Source organism: Gossypium arboreum, chromosome 2 (genome assembly GCF_025698485.1).
Source record: "Gossypium arboreum isolate Shixiya-1 chromosome 2, ASM2569848v2, whole genome shotgun sequence".
Taxonomy (NCBI): domain Eukaryota; kingdom Viridiplantae; phylum Streptophyta; class Magnoliopsida; order Malvales; family Malvaceae; genus Gossypium; species Gossypium arboreum.
Window position 1 is genome coordinate 1,297,226 of NC_069071.1, and position 22,957 is coordinate 1,320,182.

Consider the following 22,957-nt stretch of genomic DNA (forward strand, 5'->3'; position numbering starts at 1 on the left):
TTAAATCAAAAGATCAGAAGAGGAAAAATCCCTGTTTAATAGTAGATCTGGCATAATTGAGTGAAGTTACATGCAATCCTAGAAACAGTATGACATAAATCTACTAGATTAGAGTCAAATCTAATAGGGGAATCTATAGATCGAGTTAATGTGATGATATGAGTTTTAATAAGAAATAAATTTCAATTAATCAACCTAGAGTTAGTTGCTCTTAGTCTCGAAAGGAATATCAACATAATTTAGGGATTTCTACGGATTAAGATATCAAGTAAATAAATCGTTTAAGTCAGATTCATAATGATAGATGAAGTCTAGGTGAATTCTTTCATGGGTATTGTTCACTTCTTGGTTATTATTCAATTGTGTTCCTGATTTATTCTTTGTTGAGTTCTTTAATTGATTAATTTAGTAAATTTTAGTTTAAACCAATCACTCCAATTTGTCAATTAAATAATAGAAGAACGGTAATTACTAGTACTTTTAATTCGCGTGAATACGATATCTTTACTAACCATAACTATATTATTTATGGATAAGTGAACTTACCTTTATCATATTTTTAATTAATTTCATGACCATCAACAATGTACCAAAAAAATCAACTCTAAATTGTCCGCTACACTTTCCTTCAGTTTTCTTGCTCTTATCTCTTGCATGGACTTGATTCATTATAAAAGCAGCTCCCTTGTTGGCCATCAGCAGAAAGTGCAGGTTCTTTGAAGCCTATACATTTATAGAATCTCTCTAAGATTATATAAATACACCAAACGAAAAAAAAAAAATCAACTGAAAGTTCCCTTTTTAGTCATCAGCTGAAAGTTCAGGTACTTTAAGGCTCATATATTTGCCCAATCTCTCAAAGATTTGATGTTTTTAGTTTCTATACTTGAAAACTATTTCTGGGTTTTTTAACATCTTGCTTATTTTGTTCATTTGTTGAACTTCAAGAACGCATTGTATGGATTATTTAAGCATGTAAAACCAATATGCTTCTTGGTTTTTTGTTTTTTTAAGATTACTTCTTTATTAGTATTTGGATCTTTTATCAGTATCGATGGCACCATCTAGTTGTTCTGAACTGTCATTGGAAGTAGAACCGGGACCCGCTTCCCTGTCCGGATTCAAATTGAACTTGAATAGGGCTGATTATGGACATGGTTCAACTCTGCAAAATTGGGATGATACTATCCCGGACGGTAATGCAAAATTTTCTCTCTCTTATCACTTGCATTAACTCACTTCATTATAGAAAAGGTTCCCTTTTTGGTCATCAGCTGAAATTTCAGGTACTCTAAATCTCATACATTTATATAATCTCTCAAAGTTTTGATCCTAACTTGAAAACAATTTCTGGGTTTTTGAAGATGTTGCTTACTTCGTTCATTTGTTGAACCAATAACGTATTGTGTGCAGTTAGAGGTGGCTGGCATGGCATGGGCCTAAAATGTAAAATTGATATTTAAGCCTTTAAATTTTTTAAAAATTTTAAATTAATAAAAATAAAATTATACTTTAATCCTCTTAAAATTATAAAATTTGATTTAATTTTTAAAATTTTGAAAATATATACTATAAAAAATTAATATTCCAGCTCTTAAAAGATTGTTCTGTCTTCACCCTATTATTGAAGCATATAAAATCATTATGCTTCTTGTTTTTTCTTTTTTAAGATTGACTTCTTTGTGAGTAATTGGATCTATTATCAGTACCGATGGCATCATCTAGTAGTTCTGAACTGTCAGTGCGAATTGAAGTGCCACCGGATTCCCGATCCGAAGCTGAATCGAGCTGGAACAGGGTTGCTAGTGATACTGGTACTCTCCAGTATCGTACTGACCGTGTTATCAACTCTCTCCCGGCCGATTCGGACTTTAATTCTTTAGCTAAGGATTACTTTGACAACTCAAAAAATACTTTAGAGCTCTGTACTGCCACAAGGGATTGCCTCACACGTGCTCAAAACAATCACGAAATTATTCGGTTGGCGGTTAAGTGTTTCGATGAAGAAGTTGGGACCGACGAGAAGAAATCCGGTAAGACCTTGGAGGAACTGAAAAGGTTCAAAGCAGCCGAAGAGCCTTTCTTTGAGAAGTTACATGTACTAGCAGGCAGGGTCCATCTGCAACAAGAATCGTTGCAACGGAAGTGTAATGCTCGGAAGGGAACGCTTGAAAAGAAATTGGCATCACTGGAAACATGGAGGAGGGTGTCGTTGGCCCTTTTTGTTGTCGCTTTTTTTTCCGTGTTGATTTTTTCCGTGGTGGCGGCAACCAAGTCCGTAAAGCATGTCATAACAGCTTTGGGTAGTGCGTTGACGGTTGCTATAGTTCCGGTCGGGACATGGTGCAACGAGCGTTGGAAGCGAGACAAGGAAAAGGTGAAAAAGAAGCTGAAATTAACAACTATAACGGAGTTCTATGCTGCTCATACACTCATCATAAGGGTGCTTGTTGACCGATTGGAAGTTAAATTCAAGTCACTGTTGCACTCCGTTGATTCTGTGTTCACAGAAGGATATGCTTTGAAGGTCGCGATGGATAAGATCAAAAAAGATTTGAAAGATGTTACGGACACCATCCCGGATGTGCTTCGACGGGCGGATGACCTTGACCGTGAAACAATGATGGATTGGCAAGAGATTTTGAAGCGGATGATGGACACGCTGTAGCACATCTGTGGAATTATTTTAAATATTATTTGATATAAAAAATTTAGCGATTTTTTTTCAACTTTAGAAAAATAACCCATAATTCATTTAGGTATTATTTTTTACAAGCTTTCAGAAAATTTAGTGGTTATGTCTTGAGGGATTTTATTTCGGGTTTCAGGGTTTAGTTTTATCACATCTTTTATACCCTTCTTTTTTACCATTTTAATAAAATTATCTTTTCCTGTGGTTTTTTATCCTCTTCGGAGGGGTTTTTCCACGTAAAATATTTGTGTTCGATCTTTTCAATTTTTTATTATTTTACTTGTTTGTTGTTTAATCAAGTTTATCCCCCAACATCAATTGGAGAGCAAAGACAATCCACTAGGAACTCTAACATTGACATACCTCACCATATTTATGTCGTATAGGTTTTACATTTCTATTTATGTGCATTTAAGTTTGTGATTACATATATGATAAAATGCTTCTATGGTTCTATGTGATTATATAGATTTGATCTTGTATGATATAATATTGATATTATTGTATTTAATGCTATACGATAACATTTATGATATATATATATATATATATATAAAAGTGTATGATGCAAAGTTGCTATGTTTTTGGGTCGATTGAATCATTAGCTTATTATGAGACTGTAGAGGTTTCTTTAATAGAGACGAAGCATTGCAGAATAAAATAATGTATTGTAAGAAAGTGAAAAAGGAAATTTCTAGCTTATCTAATAGGTGTATGGTTCACCTCAATTTAGTGCTCGATCTTTTAATAATAAATCATTGTTACTAATTTATATGATATTTGCATTGAGTTTTGTGATTACACGTATGATATGATGCTCCTATTTTCCATTGTGATTTCATGTATGATATTTTTTGGAGTAAAATAATTAATGGGAAAAAAGGAAAATTTTGGGAAAAAAAAGAAAAAAATCTAGAAATTTTATAATTATAAATTATTGAATTTTTTCACTTAATTGAGTATTGAACTTTCAAAATGCATAAAATAGTCCTCAAACTTTTTCAAAAAAGCAATTAAGTTTTTCTCTTTTTTTTTGGCACTCAATTGGGTACTTAAACTGTCAAAATATATCAAAAAGGCCATTTGACCATTAAAATTAACTGTCCATAATTTTTTTAGTTAAAGCCACCCAGTGTCACAGCGTGACATGTGACAAAAAAGGATAAAATAAAAAACAATAAAAGTTATAAAAATTATTAAATTTTAATAAAAATTATAAAACTATTTTAAATTTATTAAAAATTAGAAAAAATATAAAATGCATCAAAAATGTCCTTTAACCATTAACCATAAAAAAATTATAAAATTCATCAAAATTATAATTTTATAACTTTTATTGATTTTTATTTTTATTCTTTTTGCCACATGTCACACCATGATTGTGCCAAGGGGTGGCTTTAACTAAAAAAATTAGGGGCGGTTAGCTTTTACAATCAATTGTTAAAGTTAACGGTCAAAGGGTATTTTTTTATATATTTTGGTAGTTCAAGTACTCAATTGAATGCAAAAAAAAAAATTGAGGCATAATTGCTTTTTCTTTTTAAGTTTGGGGACCTTTTTGATGTATTATGAAATTGAGTGAAAAAGAAAAAAAGAGCTTAAGTACTTTTTTGAAAAAAATTGAGGACCCTTAAATCATTTTTTTTTACATTGTTTTATTTTTTATGTTGAGCTCTATTTAGATTTTGGGGCAGGTTTTTATTTTGGGGGTTTTATTTTATTTGGGTTCCTGTATGGGCCAGATTTTATAGATCGGGCAAATAAATATATAATTGGGATAATAAAGAGTTAATTGCACCAAACATCCCCAAACTATGACTCTCCTTCTAAATTGGTCTCCAAAGTTTAAAACATTCTAATTACATTCTCAAATTATCAATGTTATATAAATAAGGTACTTCTTTTACTAAAATCGTTAATTTAATTGTTAAATGATACATAAGATCTTATGTGGCATAATTTAAAATGAAATTTTAAAGAAAAATAGATGTAAAAATCTTGATTTTGAGGTTTTCAAATCTTTTACATAAACTATCGTTCATTCTCTCTCTTCTTTGTTTGTTTTACTTTATTTTTAATTTTAATTTTATATGGCAACATTTTACTTTTCTTAAAAGTTTTCACTTTAAATTATGTCACACAAGAATTTACATGTCATTTAATGGTTCACTTAAAAATTTAATGGAAGGGTCTGAGTGATATAACATCGATAGTTTAGGGATGTAATTATAATATTTTTAAGTTTAGGCACCAATTTAAAATGATGTTCATAGTTTGGGGATATTTGATACAATCAACTTGCTAATAAATAAAACAATCTTGTTCCACTACTTTTTTGGTCAGTTCAACTAGTTCTAATTCTCGATACAATGACGTTTCTGAACGGTTTATTCAAAATATGATTTAATGTCTCTATTCAGATCAGTGTATCCGTCAGTTCTCGATTCAATTGATTGGACCAATCAATCTATGATTATAATCTAGTTCGTTTGATGCTTTATCAAAATCTATGATTATATACTAAATTATTGGTATATGAATGTGATTTTAAGTAAGGCATGTTATGGCTTAGAAGACACAACCAATCAGTTCAACAATGCAGTGCACATCACACATGTTTTATAGACATGACTGAATAAAAGTGTTAAGAAATTCACTGGCATATGATATTTTGCAATCACATTTACTTTCTCAATTTTCAAAAAAAAAAAAAAGAGACCAAATGTCTTCAATTAAGGGTGCATTAGGTATATATTCCCTGAAAACCTTGTTTTAAGCATTTTCAGGTTCCCCATATGCATAACATATACACTATCTATGTATGTATGCATGTATAATAATGTATTTGTTATGAGAGACAAGATATTAGAGTGTTAAAAATATTATAAATGTTACTATATTAAAAGTCAGATTATATTTTATTTATTTTATTAAAAATGAATAAATTAGTCTATGCACGTTAGTTTAAAGAGCAAATCGGTTCTTCTTGTTAAACATTTCATTCATTTGTACTGTTAAAACCTAGCGTGATTAATGGAATAATTAAACAATGACACGTGGTGTGCTATGTATACGTTATATTGACATACAATAATTAATTTTTAACTATGTATACGGAACTCTAGCAATGTGTTTACGTCGGTTTTACGTTCGGACTAACGAAATTTCACTTCTACTCATCAAGCGAGTGTATAGAAATTCGACCTTGTATAGTAATTGTTTTAGTTCACTTCATTTTATAAAAGTAAATGTGTTGAAGAGAGAATATGATATTTGCATTCAGTTTTGTGATTACATGTATGATATGATGCTCCTATTCTACATTCTGATTTCATGTATGAGTTTTTTGGAGTAAAATAATTAATCGGAAAAAGGAAAATTTTGGGAACAAAAAAGAAAAAAAATCTATAAATTTTATAATTATAAATTATTGAATTTTTTCACTTAATTGGGTATTGAACTTTTAAAATACATAAAAATAGCCTCAAACTTAAAATAAAAAAAATAAAAAAAAAAGCAATTAAGCTCTTTTTTTTGGCACTCAAATAGTACTTAAACCGTCAAATTTATCAAAAATGCCCTTTGACCGTTAAAATTAACTGTCCCTAATTTTTTTAGTTAAAGCCACTCCATGTCACGACATGTAACAAAAAAGGATAAAAAATTAAAAATTATTAAATTTTAATAAAAAATTATAAAAATATTTAAAATTAGAAGAAAAATATTTATAAAATGTATCAAAAGGCCCTTTAACTATTGAGTGTTAAAGTTAATGACTCAATTTTTTCAATTAAAGCCATAATGTGTCGCAACATAGCATGACATGTGGCAAAAGGTGATAAAATAAAAATTAATAAAAGTTATAGAAAAATTATAAAATACTTTTTTGTTCTTTTGGTACAATATTTTTATAATCTTTTTATAAATTTTATATTTCTTTATATTTTTTAGAATTTTCTTATGACTTTATAATTTTTTATATTTTATATTTTTTACAATTTTATATAATTTTATAATTTTATATTTTTATTAAAATTTAATAATTTTATAAATTTTATTTATTTTATTTTTATTCTTTTTGTCACATGTCACACCATAGTTGTGCTCTTGGGTGACTTAACTGAAAAAATTAGGGGTGATTGACTTTTATAGTCAATTGTTAAAGTTAACGGTCAAAGGACATTTTTGCTACATTTTGGCAATTCAAGTGCCAATTGAGTGCAAAAAAAAAACACTAAGGTATAATTGCTTTTTTTAAAAGTTTGAGGACATTTTTTATGTATTATGAAATTTTAAGTATAGAATTGAGTGAAAAAGAAAAAGAAGAGACTTAACTACTTTTTCTGTAAAAGCTTGAGGGATTTTTATTCCCTTAAACCATTTTTTTTTACATTGTTTTATTTTTTATATTGGGTTTTATTTAGATTTTGGGCCAAATTTTATTTATTTTTTTGGTTGGGTCCTATTTAGATTTTGGGGCAGGTTTTTATTTTGGGCGTTTTATTTTATTTGGGTTTACCAGTATGGACCCGATTTTATAGCTCGGGCAAATAAATATATTATTGGGATAATAATGAGTTAATTGCATCGAACATTCTCAAACTATGACCCTCCTTCTAAATTGGTCTTCAAAGTTTAAAATGTTCTAATTACATCTTTAAATTATCAATGTTATATAAATAAGGTACTTCTTTTACTAAACTCGTTAAGTTAATTGTTAAATGATAAATAAGATCTTATGTGGCATAATTTAAAATGAAATTTTTAAAGAAAAATAGATGTAAAAATCTTGATTTTGAGGTTTTAGTTTTAAATTTTAAAATTTATATGGCAACATTTTACTTTTCTTTAAAATTATCACTGTAAATTATGTCACACAAGATTTTACATGTCATTTAGTGGTTAAATTAACAGTTTTAATAATGGAAGGGTCTGAATGATATAACATTGATAGTTTAGGGATGTAATTAGAATATTTTTAAGTTTAGGGACCAATTTAAAATGATGTTCATAGTTTGGGGATATTTGATACAATCAACTTGCTAATAAAAAAACAATCTTGTTCCATTACTTTTTTTCGTCAGTTCAACTAGTTCCAATTCTCAATATAATGACTTTTCTGAACGATTTACTCAAAATTTGATTTAATGTCTCTATTCAGATCAATGTATCCGTCAATTCTCGATTCAATTGATTGGACCAATCAATCTATGATTATAATCTAGTTGGTTTGATGCTTTCTCAAAATCTATGATTATATACTAAATGATTGGTATATGAATGTGATTTTAAGTAAGGCATGTATGGCTTAGAAGACACAACCAATCAGTTCAACAATGTAGTGCACATCACACATGTTTTATAGACATGACTGAATAAAAGTGTTAAGAAATTCAGTGGCATATAATATTTTGCAATCACATTTACTTTCTCAATTTTCACAAAAAAAAAAAAAAGACCAAATGTCTTCAATTAAGGGTGCATTAGGTATATATTCCCTGAAAACCTTGTTTTAAGCATTTTCAGTTTCCCCATATGCATAACATATACACTATCTATGTATGTATGCATGTATAATAATAATAATGTATGTGTTATGAGAGACAAGATATTAGTACACAATAATAAAAATCGAGAGTGTTAAAAATATTATAAAGGTTACTATATTAAAAGTTAGATTATATTTTATTTATTCTATTAAAAATGAATAAATTAGTCTATGCACGTTAGTTTAAAGAGCAATCCGGTTCTTCGTGTTAAACATTTCATTCATTTGTATTGTTAAAACCTAGCGTGATTAATAAATAACTAAACAATAACATGTGGTGTGCTATGTATATGTTATTCTGACATGCAATAACCAATTTTTAACTATAAAAATAGATAGAATATCTAAGAAAAATAAAGAGAAATTGAGATGATACCATGTCCTTATTCAATGGCTACAATTAATAATTTTACATATAAAAATAATGTTGGATAAGGTTGTCGACACGAGATCATTATATATATATAATGAATTTTGAGAGGTATGGAAATAATCTAGACAATATTCCCAAACAAATGCTATTTTAGATCTGTAAAAATTAAATTATTTGTACCCAAAAATGAGGATAGATTAAACATATACAATTATGTTGTGCCAGCTCTAAGAAGGGTGTATATATTATATTTTTTATATAATTATATATAATATATCTCCATGTTGTAAGCCACTTGTTTGACCATGAAAAGAGGGAGATAGATGAGCCTGTTTTTGCTGAAAGATTTAGCAGAAAATCAGCAAACACAACTCTAGACCTCTCAATGTACACAACGCATTGAATTTAAACTCTTATGCCTACAATATAATGTTCTAATCATTGGATCAAGAGGTTGTTGGCAGCACGTTGAAATTCTTAGATAAAAACATTTTAATATTTTTATAAGAGTGAGTCTTTGGTACAGTAGTAGTATACTATTTTTTATATTTCACAAGTAGTTTTAAAAAATTGACGTATCTCTCTTCTTTTAAATGTTTATTTTTTAATATTTTACTATATCTCTATACAATACTTATCAACCTCTTAACTTTACTTGTGGAAACTAAAAATTTCACTGATAGTGTACAAAATATTTTCCCCTTTTATAATATATGATTAATACAAATATATATATTATTCGACCAAGTCAAATTTAATTCAAATTTGGGCATGAATTTTATTTAAACTGAACCACAATTTCGTACTAATGAGACCACATGCCATAAATATGTTGAATATCAACTCTTAAAGATGATTATATAAACCAAACCAGCTAAATTAAGGATTTGATTTGTTAGTTATATCAATCTTAGACCTAAAATGCAAGTAAGCAAAGAGCTATAAGGAAAAAGACCATACTTGAACTTTCATCCATATAAAAGAAAATGCTCTAAAGGGCTAACACTAACCCTAAAAGTACCCTTTCGAATACATTAGTAGGCATTTTAAGCAAAGATTACCCCAAATCTATTGAACAACCTACTAATCTTCTCGTTGATTTTTATACCTTGAGAAAAACAAATTGAGAAACTCGAAAATTGTTTCAACTCATAATATTTGGTTCAGTTTTGGGTTACTTTTATTAAATTCAGCTCAGGTTGGTTTGATTTTCGATTCATAAAATAAAATATTTATTATTTGAATCTAAACCAGATTGATATTTGGAAGGGTTTTGAAAATTTTTATTAATTAAGTCCCTAAAATGAGCTCTAACAAAAGAATAAGCTCATTTAAAATATGAATCGAGTTTGAGCTTTAATATTTTAAGGTTGAGCTTTGTCTGACCCGGTTTGTTTTCATGTTCATAATATGCTATATTTTTCTTTTCTTTTATATATATATATATATATTGTAATTTATATAATATGTAAATATTTTAAAATGTTCAAAATATAATAAAATAAAATAATAGTAAAAGTATATATAGTCACTAAATATTAATGAAAACAATTATTTTTAAAAATAAAAAATAATATGAACGGATAGTTAAATAGGCTTGAGTTAGGTATTTAAAAATATAAGCGGCCTAAGATAAAATTCTTTGAATGACATACCCATGCTCAAAATAGTTTTTTTCTTAAAAAACATTTGAGGTTTTTTTTAATCAAAATAATATAAAAATAATAATTACGAAAATAGTATAAGTTGTATATTAATTATAAAAATGAGTTGTTTTCTACAGTGTTATTGGGTGCCGCCAACCTATCAAGTGGCACCACCCTAAATTCCACTCACTCATTTGTCAATTATTATTGGGGGGAAACATTTTTTAAGTGGTGCCGCCAATGTGTCAGCCAACACCTAAAAATATACAAGTATTTTTCTTAAATAAAAATAAATACCAGACAAGAAGAAAAAAATTTATTTTTTTAAAGTGGTGCCTAACTAGCACAGGAAAGCCATTTCTCTTCCCAAAGACATATTTCAACTTTAGGTTTTGAGTTGCCTTAACCATCGCTTGGTAAAAGAAGTGCTGCGTACACTACCAGTAATCATGTTGAACTAATGAAAGCCCAACTTTGGTTTTTGCAGTGACTAACTTTTTTTTATAACAACTATTTTTTTTAAAATAAATTTAAACCGGTGTCATCTGATACATTGGCGGCATCACCTTAAAAAATAATTTTGTTCTTTCTGTATGATATTTATTTTGTATTTAAGAAAAATACTCATATAATTTTAAATGCCCCTTGACATATTGGTATCATCCAAAACACTATAAAAATCATTTTCGTAATTAAATTTTTTATATATTATTTTGATAAAAAGTCAAACATTTGACTTAATTTTAACTTTAAATAATTAATTACTTAATCAATAACAAATACAATAATTTTTTTCCTGTTTTTGGCGTGCTTAATTAATTAATTAAGAAAGGCAGTTGCAATTCTTAATGTTAAGCAACGCTAATAAATTACGAGCACGTAATCAACTTTAAAGTCATCTAAATCATGCATGTTTCATTAAATTTTTTTTTCATATATTATATATACAAATTTGAATAAAAAAGCATATCTTGAACTTAATTAATTAAATTTCAAATATCATTCCATGGTTTTTTAATGTGATTAGAGTTTTTCACATATGGCTCCAACATCGATTTGATATATATATTTTCAGGTAATATCACTTGTTGATATGGTGCCCTCCTTCACATGAATGTTTAAAGTTTAATGTTTATGGGATTGCAAAGGAGGATAGAGTAGGTTATGGAGGTGCCTTGAGAGATAAGGAGGGAGTCACAAGAGCTTTATTTTCAGGTTCTGTAGCAACAATTGATACTGATTTGGTGGAGATTGGCGCAATGATGGTAGCATTGGAAGTATTTTTAGCTATGACATAGAAGCTAAATGATTCTCTATTTATAGAACTTGGTTCAATAGTAGTGTTTAATTAGTGTGCAAATAAGTCAATGAGACCATGGTCTCTTCAAGCAACTTTCGCAAATATTGAAAAAGACATTGAGAAGGTAGGAAATGTTATTTTTTCGATGGAAGAAAAGAATAGAAACGAAATGAGAGCTTCCTTGATGATTGCAGGTACAAATCGTGAGGAAATGTTTAAAGCTTGGTGATGAGCTATTGCTTTATTCGAAGAGTAGGCATATTAGTGATTAAATGTGTTTTCTTTTGGAATACTGTAATGTTAAACTTTTGAACGTTGTTGTGTTTATTTTTTACAACAGAACAGATCGAATGAAGCAAAAAAAAAAAAAACTCTTCAATTATTTAAATTTATATATACAATCTTAATTTTCTAGATTTTCAATCATAAAGATACATATCGAAGGAGTTTATAAATATAAATAATGATTGAATAATTGAAATGTTTATTTTTAATATTTTACTATACCTCTATACAATACTTATCAACCCCTTAACTTTATTTGTAGAATCTAAAAATTTATTTGACAAGTATACAAAATATTTTCTCTTTTATATTATATGATTAATACAAATAGATATTATTCGATCAAGTCAAATTTAATTCAAATTTGGGCATGAATGTTTTTTAAACCGAACAACAATTTTGTACTAATGAGATCACATGCCATAAATATGTTGAATATCAACTCTTAAAGATGATTATATAAACCGAACCGGTTAAATTACGGATTTAATTTAGACTCTAATAATTTTGAGTTATATCAATCTAAGTCCTAAAATGAATATAAGCAAAGAGCTATATCCCATATAAAAGAAAATGCTCTAAAGGGCTAACACTAACCCAAAAAGCACGCTTTCGAATAAATTAGTAGGCATTTTAAGCAAAGATTACCCCAAATTTGTTGAACAACCTACTAATCCTCTCGTTGATTTTTTTACCTTAAGAAAAAAATTTGAGAAACTCGAAAATTGTTTCGACTCATAATATTTGGTTCAGTTTTGGGTTACTTTTATTAAATTCAGTTTAGATTGGTTTGGTTTTCGATTCATAAAATAAAAAAAATTTATTATTTGAATCTAGACCCGATTAATGTTTGGAAGGGTTTTGAAAAAAATTATTAAGTCCACAAAATAGGCTTTGACAAAAGAATAAGCTCGTTTAAAATATGAATCGAGTTTGAACTTCAATATTCTAAGCCTGAGCTTCGTCCGACCCGATTTATTTTCATGTTAGTAATATGTTTCTTTTTCTTTTCTTATATATATTGTAATTTATATATTATGAAAATTAAAAATACTATATATTATAATGTAAATATTTTAAAATGTTTAAAATATAATATAATAAAATATATATATAATGATAGTAAAAGTATATATAATCACCCAATATTAAATGAAAACAATTATATTTAAATAAAAATAAAAATAATATGAACAACAGTTAAATAAGCTTGAATTAGTTATTTGAATTAGTTATTTAAAACAGTTTTTTCCTTAAAAACATTCGAGGTTTTTCAATCAAAATAATATAAAAATAATAATTACGAAAGTAGTATAAGTTGTATATTAATTATAAAAATGAGTTGTTTTCTATAGTGTTATTGGGTGCCGCCAACCTGTCAGGTGGCACCACCCTAAATTCTACTCACTTATTTGTCAATCATTATCGAGGAGAAATTTTTTTAAGTGGTGCCGCCAATGTGTCTGGCAACACCCAAAAATATACAAATATTTTCCTTAAATACAAAATAGATATCATACGGGAAGAAAAAAAATCATTTTTTAAAGTGGTGACATTAATGTGTCAAGTGACACCCGTTTGAATTTTAAAAAAAAAAAAATTATACCAACGCATCCCGCTAACTAATTTGACTGGCACGGGAAAGCCATTGCTCTTCCCAAAGACATATTTCAGCTTTAGGTACAACATTGTTATATGTGCCTTGAGTTGCCTTAACCATCACTTGGTAAAAGAGGCGTTGCGCACACTACCAATAACCATGTTGAACTAGTGAAAGCCCAACTTTAGTTTCTGCAATAACTGACCTTTTTTTTTTATAACAACCATTTTCTAAAACAAATTCAAACCGGTGTAACCTGATATATATTGGTGGCACCACCTTAAAAAAAATAATTTTGTCCTTTCTGTATAATATTCATTCTGTATTTAAGAAAAATATTTTATAATTTTAAATGCCGCCTGACACATTAGTATCATCTAAAAACACTATAGAAAACATCATTTTCGTAATTAATTGTTTTTATATATTATTTTGATAAAAAGCCCAACATTTTGACTTAATTTTAACGGTTACATAATTAATTACTTAATTAATAACAAATACAATATTTCTTTTTTCTGTTCTTGGCGTGCTTAACTAATTAATTAAGAAAGGCAGTCGCAATTCTTAATATTAAGCAACGCTAATAAATTACGAACACGTAATCAACTTTATAGTCATCTAAATCATGCATGTTTCAATATTCAATTTTTTCATATATTATATACGTATTTGAATAAAAAGCATATCTTAAACTTAATTAATTAAATTTCAAATATCTTTCCATGGTTTTTTTGGTGAATGTGATTAGGGTTTTTCACAAATGGCTACAACATCGATTTGATATATATATTTTCGATTAATATCAAATATGTTTTTTTAATGTGATTAGGTTTTTACATATGACATTGATATTGTTGTATGTATAAGAGGATATAGGTTTAAACGCGTTAAAATACATTTAGAACAATTTGTATAAAAAAAAATTCCACCAAAATTACTATTTTAGCATACACATTTGATGGGAATTTCTTCATTCTTAGACATTAGTGGATTCCATGTTTGCATTTTGCTTTTTAATTTCGTTTTCTTGAAAATTTCAAATGTGTACAGCACTTGCATAATTGTATTTTGAGCTGAAATTGACCAATTGAGAAAAAAAAAACCAAGAAAAATATAATTTGGATTCCACTTTGATTGTAATATTTGATTAGATACAATGACTAAATGTAAGTAATTCTATTCTTTAGGGCATGAGAATGAGGTCTCTAAGGTGTAGTCATGGTATTAATGATGGATGTAAAGACATTCTCTCACTTCGTATGTATATATTTACAATTATACACAAAACCTTTCAAAGCTTATTCTAAAGGGAAAATAAAATACATAAAATATCACAAGTAGTCCTTTGAAAATGAGTATTGTATTTCATGTATCAACATGCATTTTAGCTTTTTTACTTCAAATGTATTAATACATTCCTGATAAGTATCGGTATTTTCTTGCTAAGTATCAGTCCCATACCTTTCTAGAAAGTGTTGTTAAATAAACTGCACAATAGCCTTTAGTTAAGCCCTAATATCTCTCATTTCCATGATGACATTAAACTAGTGAACTTCATTGATGATATTTTTCTCATTATGGTGCTATCTAAAGTTTTATCTGAAGATTCAAATTATTCATCAATGGTGTCTTGTTAAATAAAGTGCACAAGGAAATAATTAGGCACGTCAACTTCAATAGCCTTTAGTTAAGCTGTAATATCCATCATTTCCATGATGACATTAAACAAGTGAACTTCATTGATGATATTTTTCTTATTATGGTGCTATCTAGGGTTTTATATAAAGATTCAAATTGTTCACCAATGACATTTAATAAATTACTGACATGTTTACACTTTCCAATTAAATCATGTATATTAGTAAAAAGTTTAATCTTTAGAAACATCACATTAAAGCGATCTGATAGCTCCAGTCATTCATAAAGAGGAATTTTAGGTTAAGAGCTAATATCAATAGGTGCAAGTGGTTCATCTTTATGACTAGTGTAAGTAATGTTCATCCACCCAAAATGGAGAAGAATCAACTCCTTTCAAATTTTATAGTTATCACTAGTTAAAACGACTATGTCACATATGATATGAGAAAAATTTACAGATTTTATTACTACATAAAATAAGATATATATTTATGTCACAAAAATATTGAGGAAACTTCACAAAAATATTGAGGAAACTAAGCATGCATTTTTTAAATTAAATTTAATTTTCAACCTATTAAAAAGAGTCAAATCGCTTTTTTAATGAAAATGTCAGCTAAAGCCTTAGTTTTTTTTAAATAATTTTGGCATTATAACCTACTAGGTAGTTCAAGTGTATTTCTTGCTGACATGACATCATTTTTTTGATATGTTAGATCAACAAATAATTTAAAAATTATAAAAATATTTAAAAAATAAAGTATTAAAAAAGATAAAAGAATTTCATAAAACTTCAAAATTGAGCATGAAGTACATGAGAATTGTATACTGGGCTCTCATGTTTAAAAATTTTCGTGTTTTAGTCAAGTATTTCTTTTAAAAATAATAATTCAACCATTTTTTTAAAAGTTGATAGTCAAATTTAACTCTTTTAAAAGGTTGAGAACCAAATTTAACTAAAAAAGAGAGTAAAAACTAAATTGATAAAAGATGTAAATATTATAGGCTAAATTTAGCATTATGCCTATTAAACTTTACGATGAACTATTAGATTTTTTATATAATTACTTTAGATAGATTAAGAAAAAAATATTATTTATCTTCACCTTTACCCTTTAACTCGAGTCGACTCAACTCAATTTCAATATAATTTTACTAACTTGATTATATTTCACTAACTTGATTATATTTCAATATAATATATAAAGACAAAGGCAAATATTACCTCCAATACCAATTGGTAGAAATCTTTAAATGAAATTAAATCTCTAAAGCTTAGGGACTTATTCACGATTTATGTATATATAACATAATAATAATGTTTTTCCATAAAAAAATTGAATCTATTTAATGGACATTAATGTCTTTCATTAAAGACATAATTGTTTTGATTTCTCAATATATTTATTGAAGCGAGTTTAATAATTAATCTTCCGTTTTTTGTAAGTCCATTATGAGGTAGATGCTAGTCATGAGTTTCAAAACTGCTTCATACTTAGGGTGAGGATCGAACCCTTAAACACTAGTTAAGGGTTCGAAAGACTTTTACCATCTCACCTAACTCTCATAATTGAATATATAATTTTTATTTTGTATATTCAAAACTCAAATGATATATTAATAGAATTAATAACATCTTAATGTCTTTATTGAAGTTTGACCCAAGAGATATTATGCTGGAATCTCATATTACTTTTCATAAGCTAAACACTCTTTTGTAATTTTGGGAAGTGGGAATTAGAATCGAAACCCTCTAATCAAGCAATTGCCATAAGCATGAGAGACAAAAAATCTTAGCTTTTGAGCATCCAATATTGTATAACCCATACTAGATTTGCAAACAATGAACATCTTCCACCACTAATATTATTTAATTATGTGCTTCAAGAAAAAAAAAAAGGAATATGAATGGATTGATGTGAGGATAAATGAAATTCTAAGTCATGGAAGTTTGTGATGTTAACTTAAGATGCTTGGGTCCAAACTTTCAAAAGAATAACTTCACATCTACCTTTTAATATATACCCTACATTCATGTTTTCGTATTTAAAAAATTGAGTAAATTAGTTTTTGCATATTAGATAAAAGAGTAAATTAATTATTCTGTTAAAAATTACATCAATTTTTACTGTTAAAAAATAGTTCTTATACATCAATATGAGCTGTATATGACACACCATGCTTCATTGTCTGGTTATTTTGTTAATCATGCTGATTTTTAATAATATAAATGGATGAAACTTTTAACATAAATGATCAATTTACTCTTTGAACTAATGTATATTGACGAATTTACTCATTTTTTAGTTTGGAAATCTAACTCCTAATATAACGAACTAATTTTTAGTTTGTTACTGTTGTAACAATTTAGAGGATGTGAAATATTTAAACCTATTTTTCAAAAAATGACGAGTAATTTAGAAAATGTAAATGAAATGAAAATTAAGTAAACTCATTAACAAATTACAAACTTCTCATCATGTGCTTTTCTCTTCCAAATCCTTATAAAAACAAGTGGATTTTTATGGCACATGGACCTAGTAAAAGGAAAATAAACATTAATGTGCCTTTAAGATTTTAAATGGACGGCTGCAAAGCTAAATCCATAATTGTGTGATTGTAAATTAAGACATACAAGTAAAGATAGGAATATCAATGGGGTGGTATGTATGGTTTTAAACCACCAAGGTGATTGATGAGATTGTTGACATAACCACTAATGGCCCTAGGAATTTTTTTAATTAACTAAATTTTTTGATTTGTGTCAATTTTAAATAAAGATAGTGTCAGAGCCATCAAGTTATGTAGGGTTTAGATTATTCAAAGGTTTCGAGTCAAGTTATTATGAGTTCGGATTATTTCAAGTTTAAATCATTTTTAATTATTTGTTTGGATCATTTAATGTTCATACTATTTCAGATTTGGATCGATTTGAGTTTTCGTCAAGTTTATTTTAAGTTAGGTTTAAAATTAGATTGATCAATTCAAATTTTTTATTCAAGTGAAAATTAATTGTGGTGGCTTCGAAACATTTTTAAGAATGGTTTTTCTAGAATAAAAAAAAGTCTGAAAAATAGATTCAGGTCCCCCTTTGTTCAATGCAAATTTAATCACCATTCATAATATAAATGGTAATGAATGATACCGGAAAAATCTCGTTTAAATTTTATTGTAATTAATGATATTATTTTAATAATTAAATATTAGGTTTTTTTTGAAAAAAGATCTAGTACATATTTAAAATCCAAATCATAAATGCCGATTGAGTTTTCGCTTGATTAACATAAGTATTATTGTTAATGTAGGAAGATGCGGGTTCCGGTGCGAGGAGAGATTATAGATAGTTTTAAGCATTGTGTAAAAAAACACATATATAATCGAACATATAATGAAATTATTCAAATAAATTCAAATCGATATAATTTTATTTTTAAAAAATCAAAGCACCTAAATTTGAAAATGCTAGAAGTTAGAATTTTATATGATAAAGTAAAATTCTTTTATTTGATTTAATGATATAACCATTAATTATTTTATAACAGCTCGAGTTTTATTCAAAAATAAAATAAAATCAACATGCATGTATGGATAAGACTGTTTAATATAGGTAAATATACTTCTATTTTGCATGTTTCCACGTGGGCAGTAGCTGAGTGTAGTCATTAATGAAAAATTTTCTCACCCAATGAGAAAGAAAATTCGTTGAGGAATTTTCGCGACTACCAAACAACCGTCAAGAAAGAAATCTGAAAACCTATGTGGCGACACGTTTGCGGGAACGTTTCTCTTGAACTAATAAACACAAAAAGAATCTTTTTTTGGTTTCTGTTTTAATTAATTCGAAATTATAACAGTATGAATATTATTATTAATACAGAAAGACGTAAGTTTAAATATGCGAAATATATTATTTTTGTATTTATGAATTAAGAAAAGACTATAAATATATTGTCTTAAAAAACGAGATATGATTATAACTTATAATAAAATTATTTTGTGAGCTACTATACTAATTATTACTCAATATTATTAAAAATTAATGTTCTAATTAAATTTCTGTTAAAAAGTGATTTAATTTTTTAAAAATTGATGATTAAATTTAATTTAAAAATAAAATAAAATATAAAAACATTTAAAACTAAATTTATCAAAAATTATGGAAATGAGATTACCTAAGGAAGTCAACATCTAAAAGAGATGCGAACTATAAATATTCATATGATCAGACGGTTCGGACGGTGTTTGTTGGTTCAAGCTTAGCCATCCACGTGTTATGACTTAATAAATCACGCGCTTCAATATTTTATCTCGTGAAAACCACATCCTCCAATTTCTCGTCTCCCCCTCCGATATATTTAATTTACATCCTAGGGGAGGTAGCAACTTAAAAGTACAAGAAAATATTTTTTTTTATTTTTTTAAAATTTTTTTAATAAAAAACTATTTAATTAATAAAATAAAAAGAAAAATAAAAAAATAGCCTCAATAATCTCCTTTCTAAAATACCATCTCCAAAATCTCTTAAATTATCGCGTTATTTTTAATTATTTTAAATAATTTTAAAAAATAATTTTTCTTTCTTCTATTCGTCTTCCTCCATTGTTGGATACTATAAAAAGGGATTAAACCCTCTATTGATTTGCCATCATCATCAAGCAAAGCAAAAGCTTTGAAATCTTTACTCTCTTTCCCAGAAATACAGGAAAAAAAAGAGCTTTTTTTTATTATTTTCTTTAAATTTCATCAATGGCGTTGAAGAAAACTTTGGTGGAGAAGCTTTTCAATATTTCGAAAATTTCATCACAAGCTGTTACCAATTGCCGGATTTCATCAACGACGATTCAAAATCGAATCTCGAAGAATGCCGGGAAAGGTACGGCCGAAATGGCACCGGATCCGGGAGATCTTAACGGTGCCGGTAATGGTGTGTTCAAGCGGTTTCTTCATAAAGGATCTGCGGTTTCACCGGCAATGAGGACGTTACCGAGGGGGAAAGATTTGATTGAGAAGTTGAAGGAGATTGATATGTCGAAGGATCGGATCCGTTTAGACGGGTTGAACTTGAACCCGGTCTTGACGGCTAAACCGGTGGTGCCGGAGGTGACTTCGTTGTCGGTTCAGGAATTGAAGAAGTTATTAAGGGTGGCGCAGTTGGAAGCGGTGAAAACGAGGTTGATGAAGACAGGTAAAACCTGGATTTCGTATTCGGATTTCATTCGGATCTGCGGTGAAAGCTGTTCGGATCCAGAACAAGGATTGCAGTTCGCTAAATCGTTAGATGAATCTGGAAACGTCATCGTGCTGGGAAACGTCGTCGTTTTACGACCCGATCAGGTACATAACTAATTTCCCCCCTTTAATAATTATCTCTTTGAAAAATATCCCTCTTTTTTGCAGATAAGATTTTGTTCTTGTTTTTGGCTTACAGATAACAACAGATTTATGCATATGGTGGATGGAAATTAAAAAAAATAGAAAAAAATAAGAAAAAAAACATAGGTTCAACACAAATTTAATTATTTAATCTTTTTTTATATTTTTTAAATTAGAAATTAGAATCTACCGAAGACTGATATGGTTTTTTTTGTGGGTATTTTTGTGGCTTCTTTTTTTCTCTTTTTTCACAGGATTTTTTACGCACAGTGTTAAAGGTTTCCCAGGTTTGAGATGGTTTCTGAGAACTGAAGGACCCAAAAACAACCAAAAAATAAAAATTAAATGCTTAATTTGTGTTAAATTATTTCTGATGCTATTAGTGAATTAAGAACAAACTTTTCAAAGTTATCAATTAAGTACTTAATTGATTATTTTGTTAAGTTTGATTTTAATTCACTTAGAGCTTCAAATAATATAAATTCAAATTAAGCATTTAAACCCCCCCCCCCCCCCAAAAAAAAAAAAAAAACCTTCCATGCTTCGACACTGTGATTACAAAGATCACATTTTTTTTTCAGTGGGGTTTAAGGGGTAAAGATAAAGCCATTGCCTTTAGTCCTTTACCCCCACCCCATTTATTTATTAAAAAAATAGAAACTTTACTGTTAATTCATAGAAAAATTGGATGACGGTGGGAAAGTGAGACACTTGGTTCGTTGGCCCGTTTTTAAATACCTTTTTTCTGATTTGTGTGGTGCAAGTGGAAAAGAACGGTGAATAAGAAAAGTGAGGAACAAGAAAAAGAAAATGAAAGGGACTGATTCGGGGAATTGGGAATTAGGGTTTTTTATTTGGAGTTCAATTTGTGTAATTATATTGACCAAAGGAATAGCCTTTGATAACGATAACTGAGAATTAGGGTTTTTGATCGGAGTTCAATTTGTGTAGTTATATTGACCAAAGGAATAGCCTTTGATAAGGATATTTGCGATTAGGGTTTTTAATTGGAGTTCAATTTGTGTAATTATATTGACCAAAGGAGTAGCCTTTGATAAGGATAATTGGGAATTAGGGTTTTTGATTGGTGTTCAATTTGTGTAATTTTATTGACCAAAGGAATAGCATTTGATAAGGATAGACTTTAAAGGCTTCAACTTGATATAACCTTTTTTTTTCTTATACTCAATGTTTTGTTTATTTTATTGGTTTTTTTTTTTTACAATTTTTTGTATTTTACAAAAAAACCCTTAATTTTTTTTAAATTCTTTTTTGATTATTTGATTGGTTTTTCATGTTGTTTTTGAGCTGTCATACATGGAAACATTCAAAGGAAAGATGAAATTGAGCCATGTTTTACCCAAAAGTGTTTTTGTTTCATTTTTTTTCTTATTACAGGTAGCAAAAGCACTTGGTGGTCTAATTCCTTTACCCGAACCCGGTCCGAGTGACCCGAGAAGAAAAGAATTAATCGAGTTGGAGCAACAAAAAGCCGCGATCGATACGAAAGCTGATTCCTTGGTCCGTCGTGAACTCTGGCTCGGTTTAGCTTACTTGGTGGTTCAAACCGCCGGGTTCATGAGACTAACCTTTTGGGAACTCTCATGGGATGTGATGGAACCTATTTGCTTCTACGTCACTTCCATGTACTTCATGGCCGGATATGCATTTTTCCTTAGAACGTCCAAAGAACCTTCTTTCGAAGGATTCTATCAAAGCAGGTTCAACGCCAAACAAAAGAAACTTATCGAGTCTCAAGGCTTTGATATCCGAAGATATAATCAACTAAAAGAAATATTTTACCCGGATTCATCTTCCCAACAAACCTTTAAAACGGCATCATTTGATCATTCCGAATAAAATAGAAACAAGAAATAATACAATTTTGTTTTTAGGATTCTAGGGTGCGGCTTTTGTGTAATAGTCTTTAAGGAGTCCCTCCTTTTTTTATTTCTCCCATATGAAATATTGGGATTGAAAGTTAATCCAAATACGAAATTAGATAAATTGACTTATGAAATCATTTAAAAATCAATAATCTTTTAGGTTCAACTTTTTAATATTTGAATTGGAATACCTCAATTTTTTACTTTATCCATTATAGAAAATGGCATCTTTTATATACTTCAATCAGTGCCCAAAAAAATATGAAGTGTAATGGTAATTAAACCATCTTTTGTACCCTTTATGCCATTTGAAAAATTGGGTCAATAATGGAGTCCCCACATGCACTAACAAAGTTTGAACAAATCCCAATAAGTACCAAAAATGAAAGACAAATCCAAGTAGAGTGCACGTTATAGCCATTTCCACAGTTAGATTTATAAATTTGGAATTTTTTTATTATATATGGAGAGTATTTACAACCTTTCTTGACCCTTTATTCTATTTATGGAGTCTAAAATTTTTATAGATAATGCATAAAATAATTTCCACCCATATACAGGTTTAATTATATTGATAATTACCTATTTAGTAGTAAATTACATAGATAAAACC

The 22,957-nt window shown here is 28.3% G+C and overlaps 2 protein-coding genes and 2 long non-coding RNA genes across 4 annotated transcripts; all 4 read left to right on the forward strand.

The window, feature by feature from the left end:
• The first annotated feature begins 571 nt into the window (after positions 1 to 571).
• On the forward strand, positions 572 to 1,429 carry LOC128289421 (uncharacterized). The gene is made up of 2 exons (XR_008279066.1): positions 572 to 824; positions 1,050 to 1,429. It is a non-coding gene; the product is annotated as an uncharacterized LOC128289421 (long non-coding RNA).
• A 140-nt stretch (positions 1,430 to 1,569) lies between these two features.
• On the forward strand, positions 1,570 to 2,934 carry LOC108479857 (UPF0496 protein At2g18630-like). The gene has a single exon (XM_017782684.2). It carries the CDS (start codon positions 1,712 to 1,714, stop codon positions 2,666 to 2,668), a length of 957 nt encoding a protein of 318 aa, XP_017638173.1. The 5' UTR covers positions 1,570 to 1,711; the 3' UTR covers positions 2,669 to 2,934.
• An 8,694-nt stretch (positions 2,935 to 11,628) lies between these two features.
• LOC128285545 (uncharacterized) lies at positions 11,629 to 11,901 on the forward strand. Its single transcript, XR_008275971.1, has 2 exons — positions 11,629 to 11,683; positions 11,754 to 11,901. It is a non-coding gene; the product is annotated as an uncharacterized LOC128285545 (long non-coding RNA).
• A 7,796-nt stretch (positions 11,902 to 19,697) lies between these two features.
• LOC108456968 (calcium uniporter protein 2, mitochondrial) lies at positions 19,698 to 22,465 on the forward strand. The gene is made up of 2 exons (XM_017755745.2): positions 19,698 to 20,419; positions 21,857 to 22,465. The coding sequence occupies exons 1-2, from the start codon at positions 19,832 to 19,834 to the stop codon at positions 22,316 to 22,318; spliced, it is 1,050 nt and encodes a 349-aa protein (XP_017611234.1). The 5' UTR covers positions 19,698 to 19,831; the 3' UTR covers positions 22,319 to 22,465.
• Positions 22,466 to 22,957: the final 492 nt, after the last annotated feature.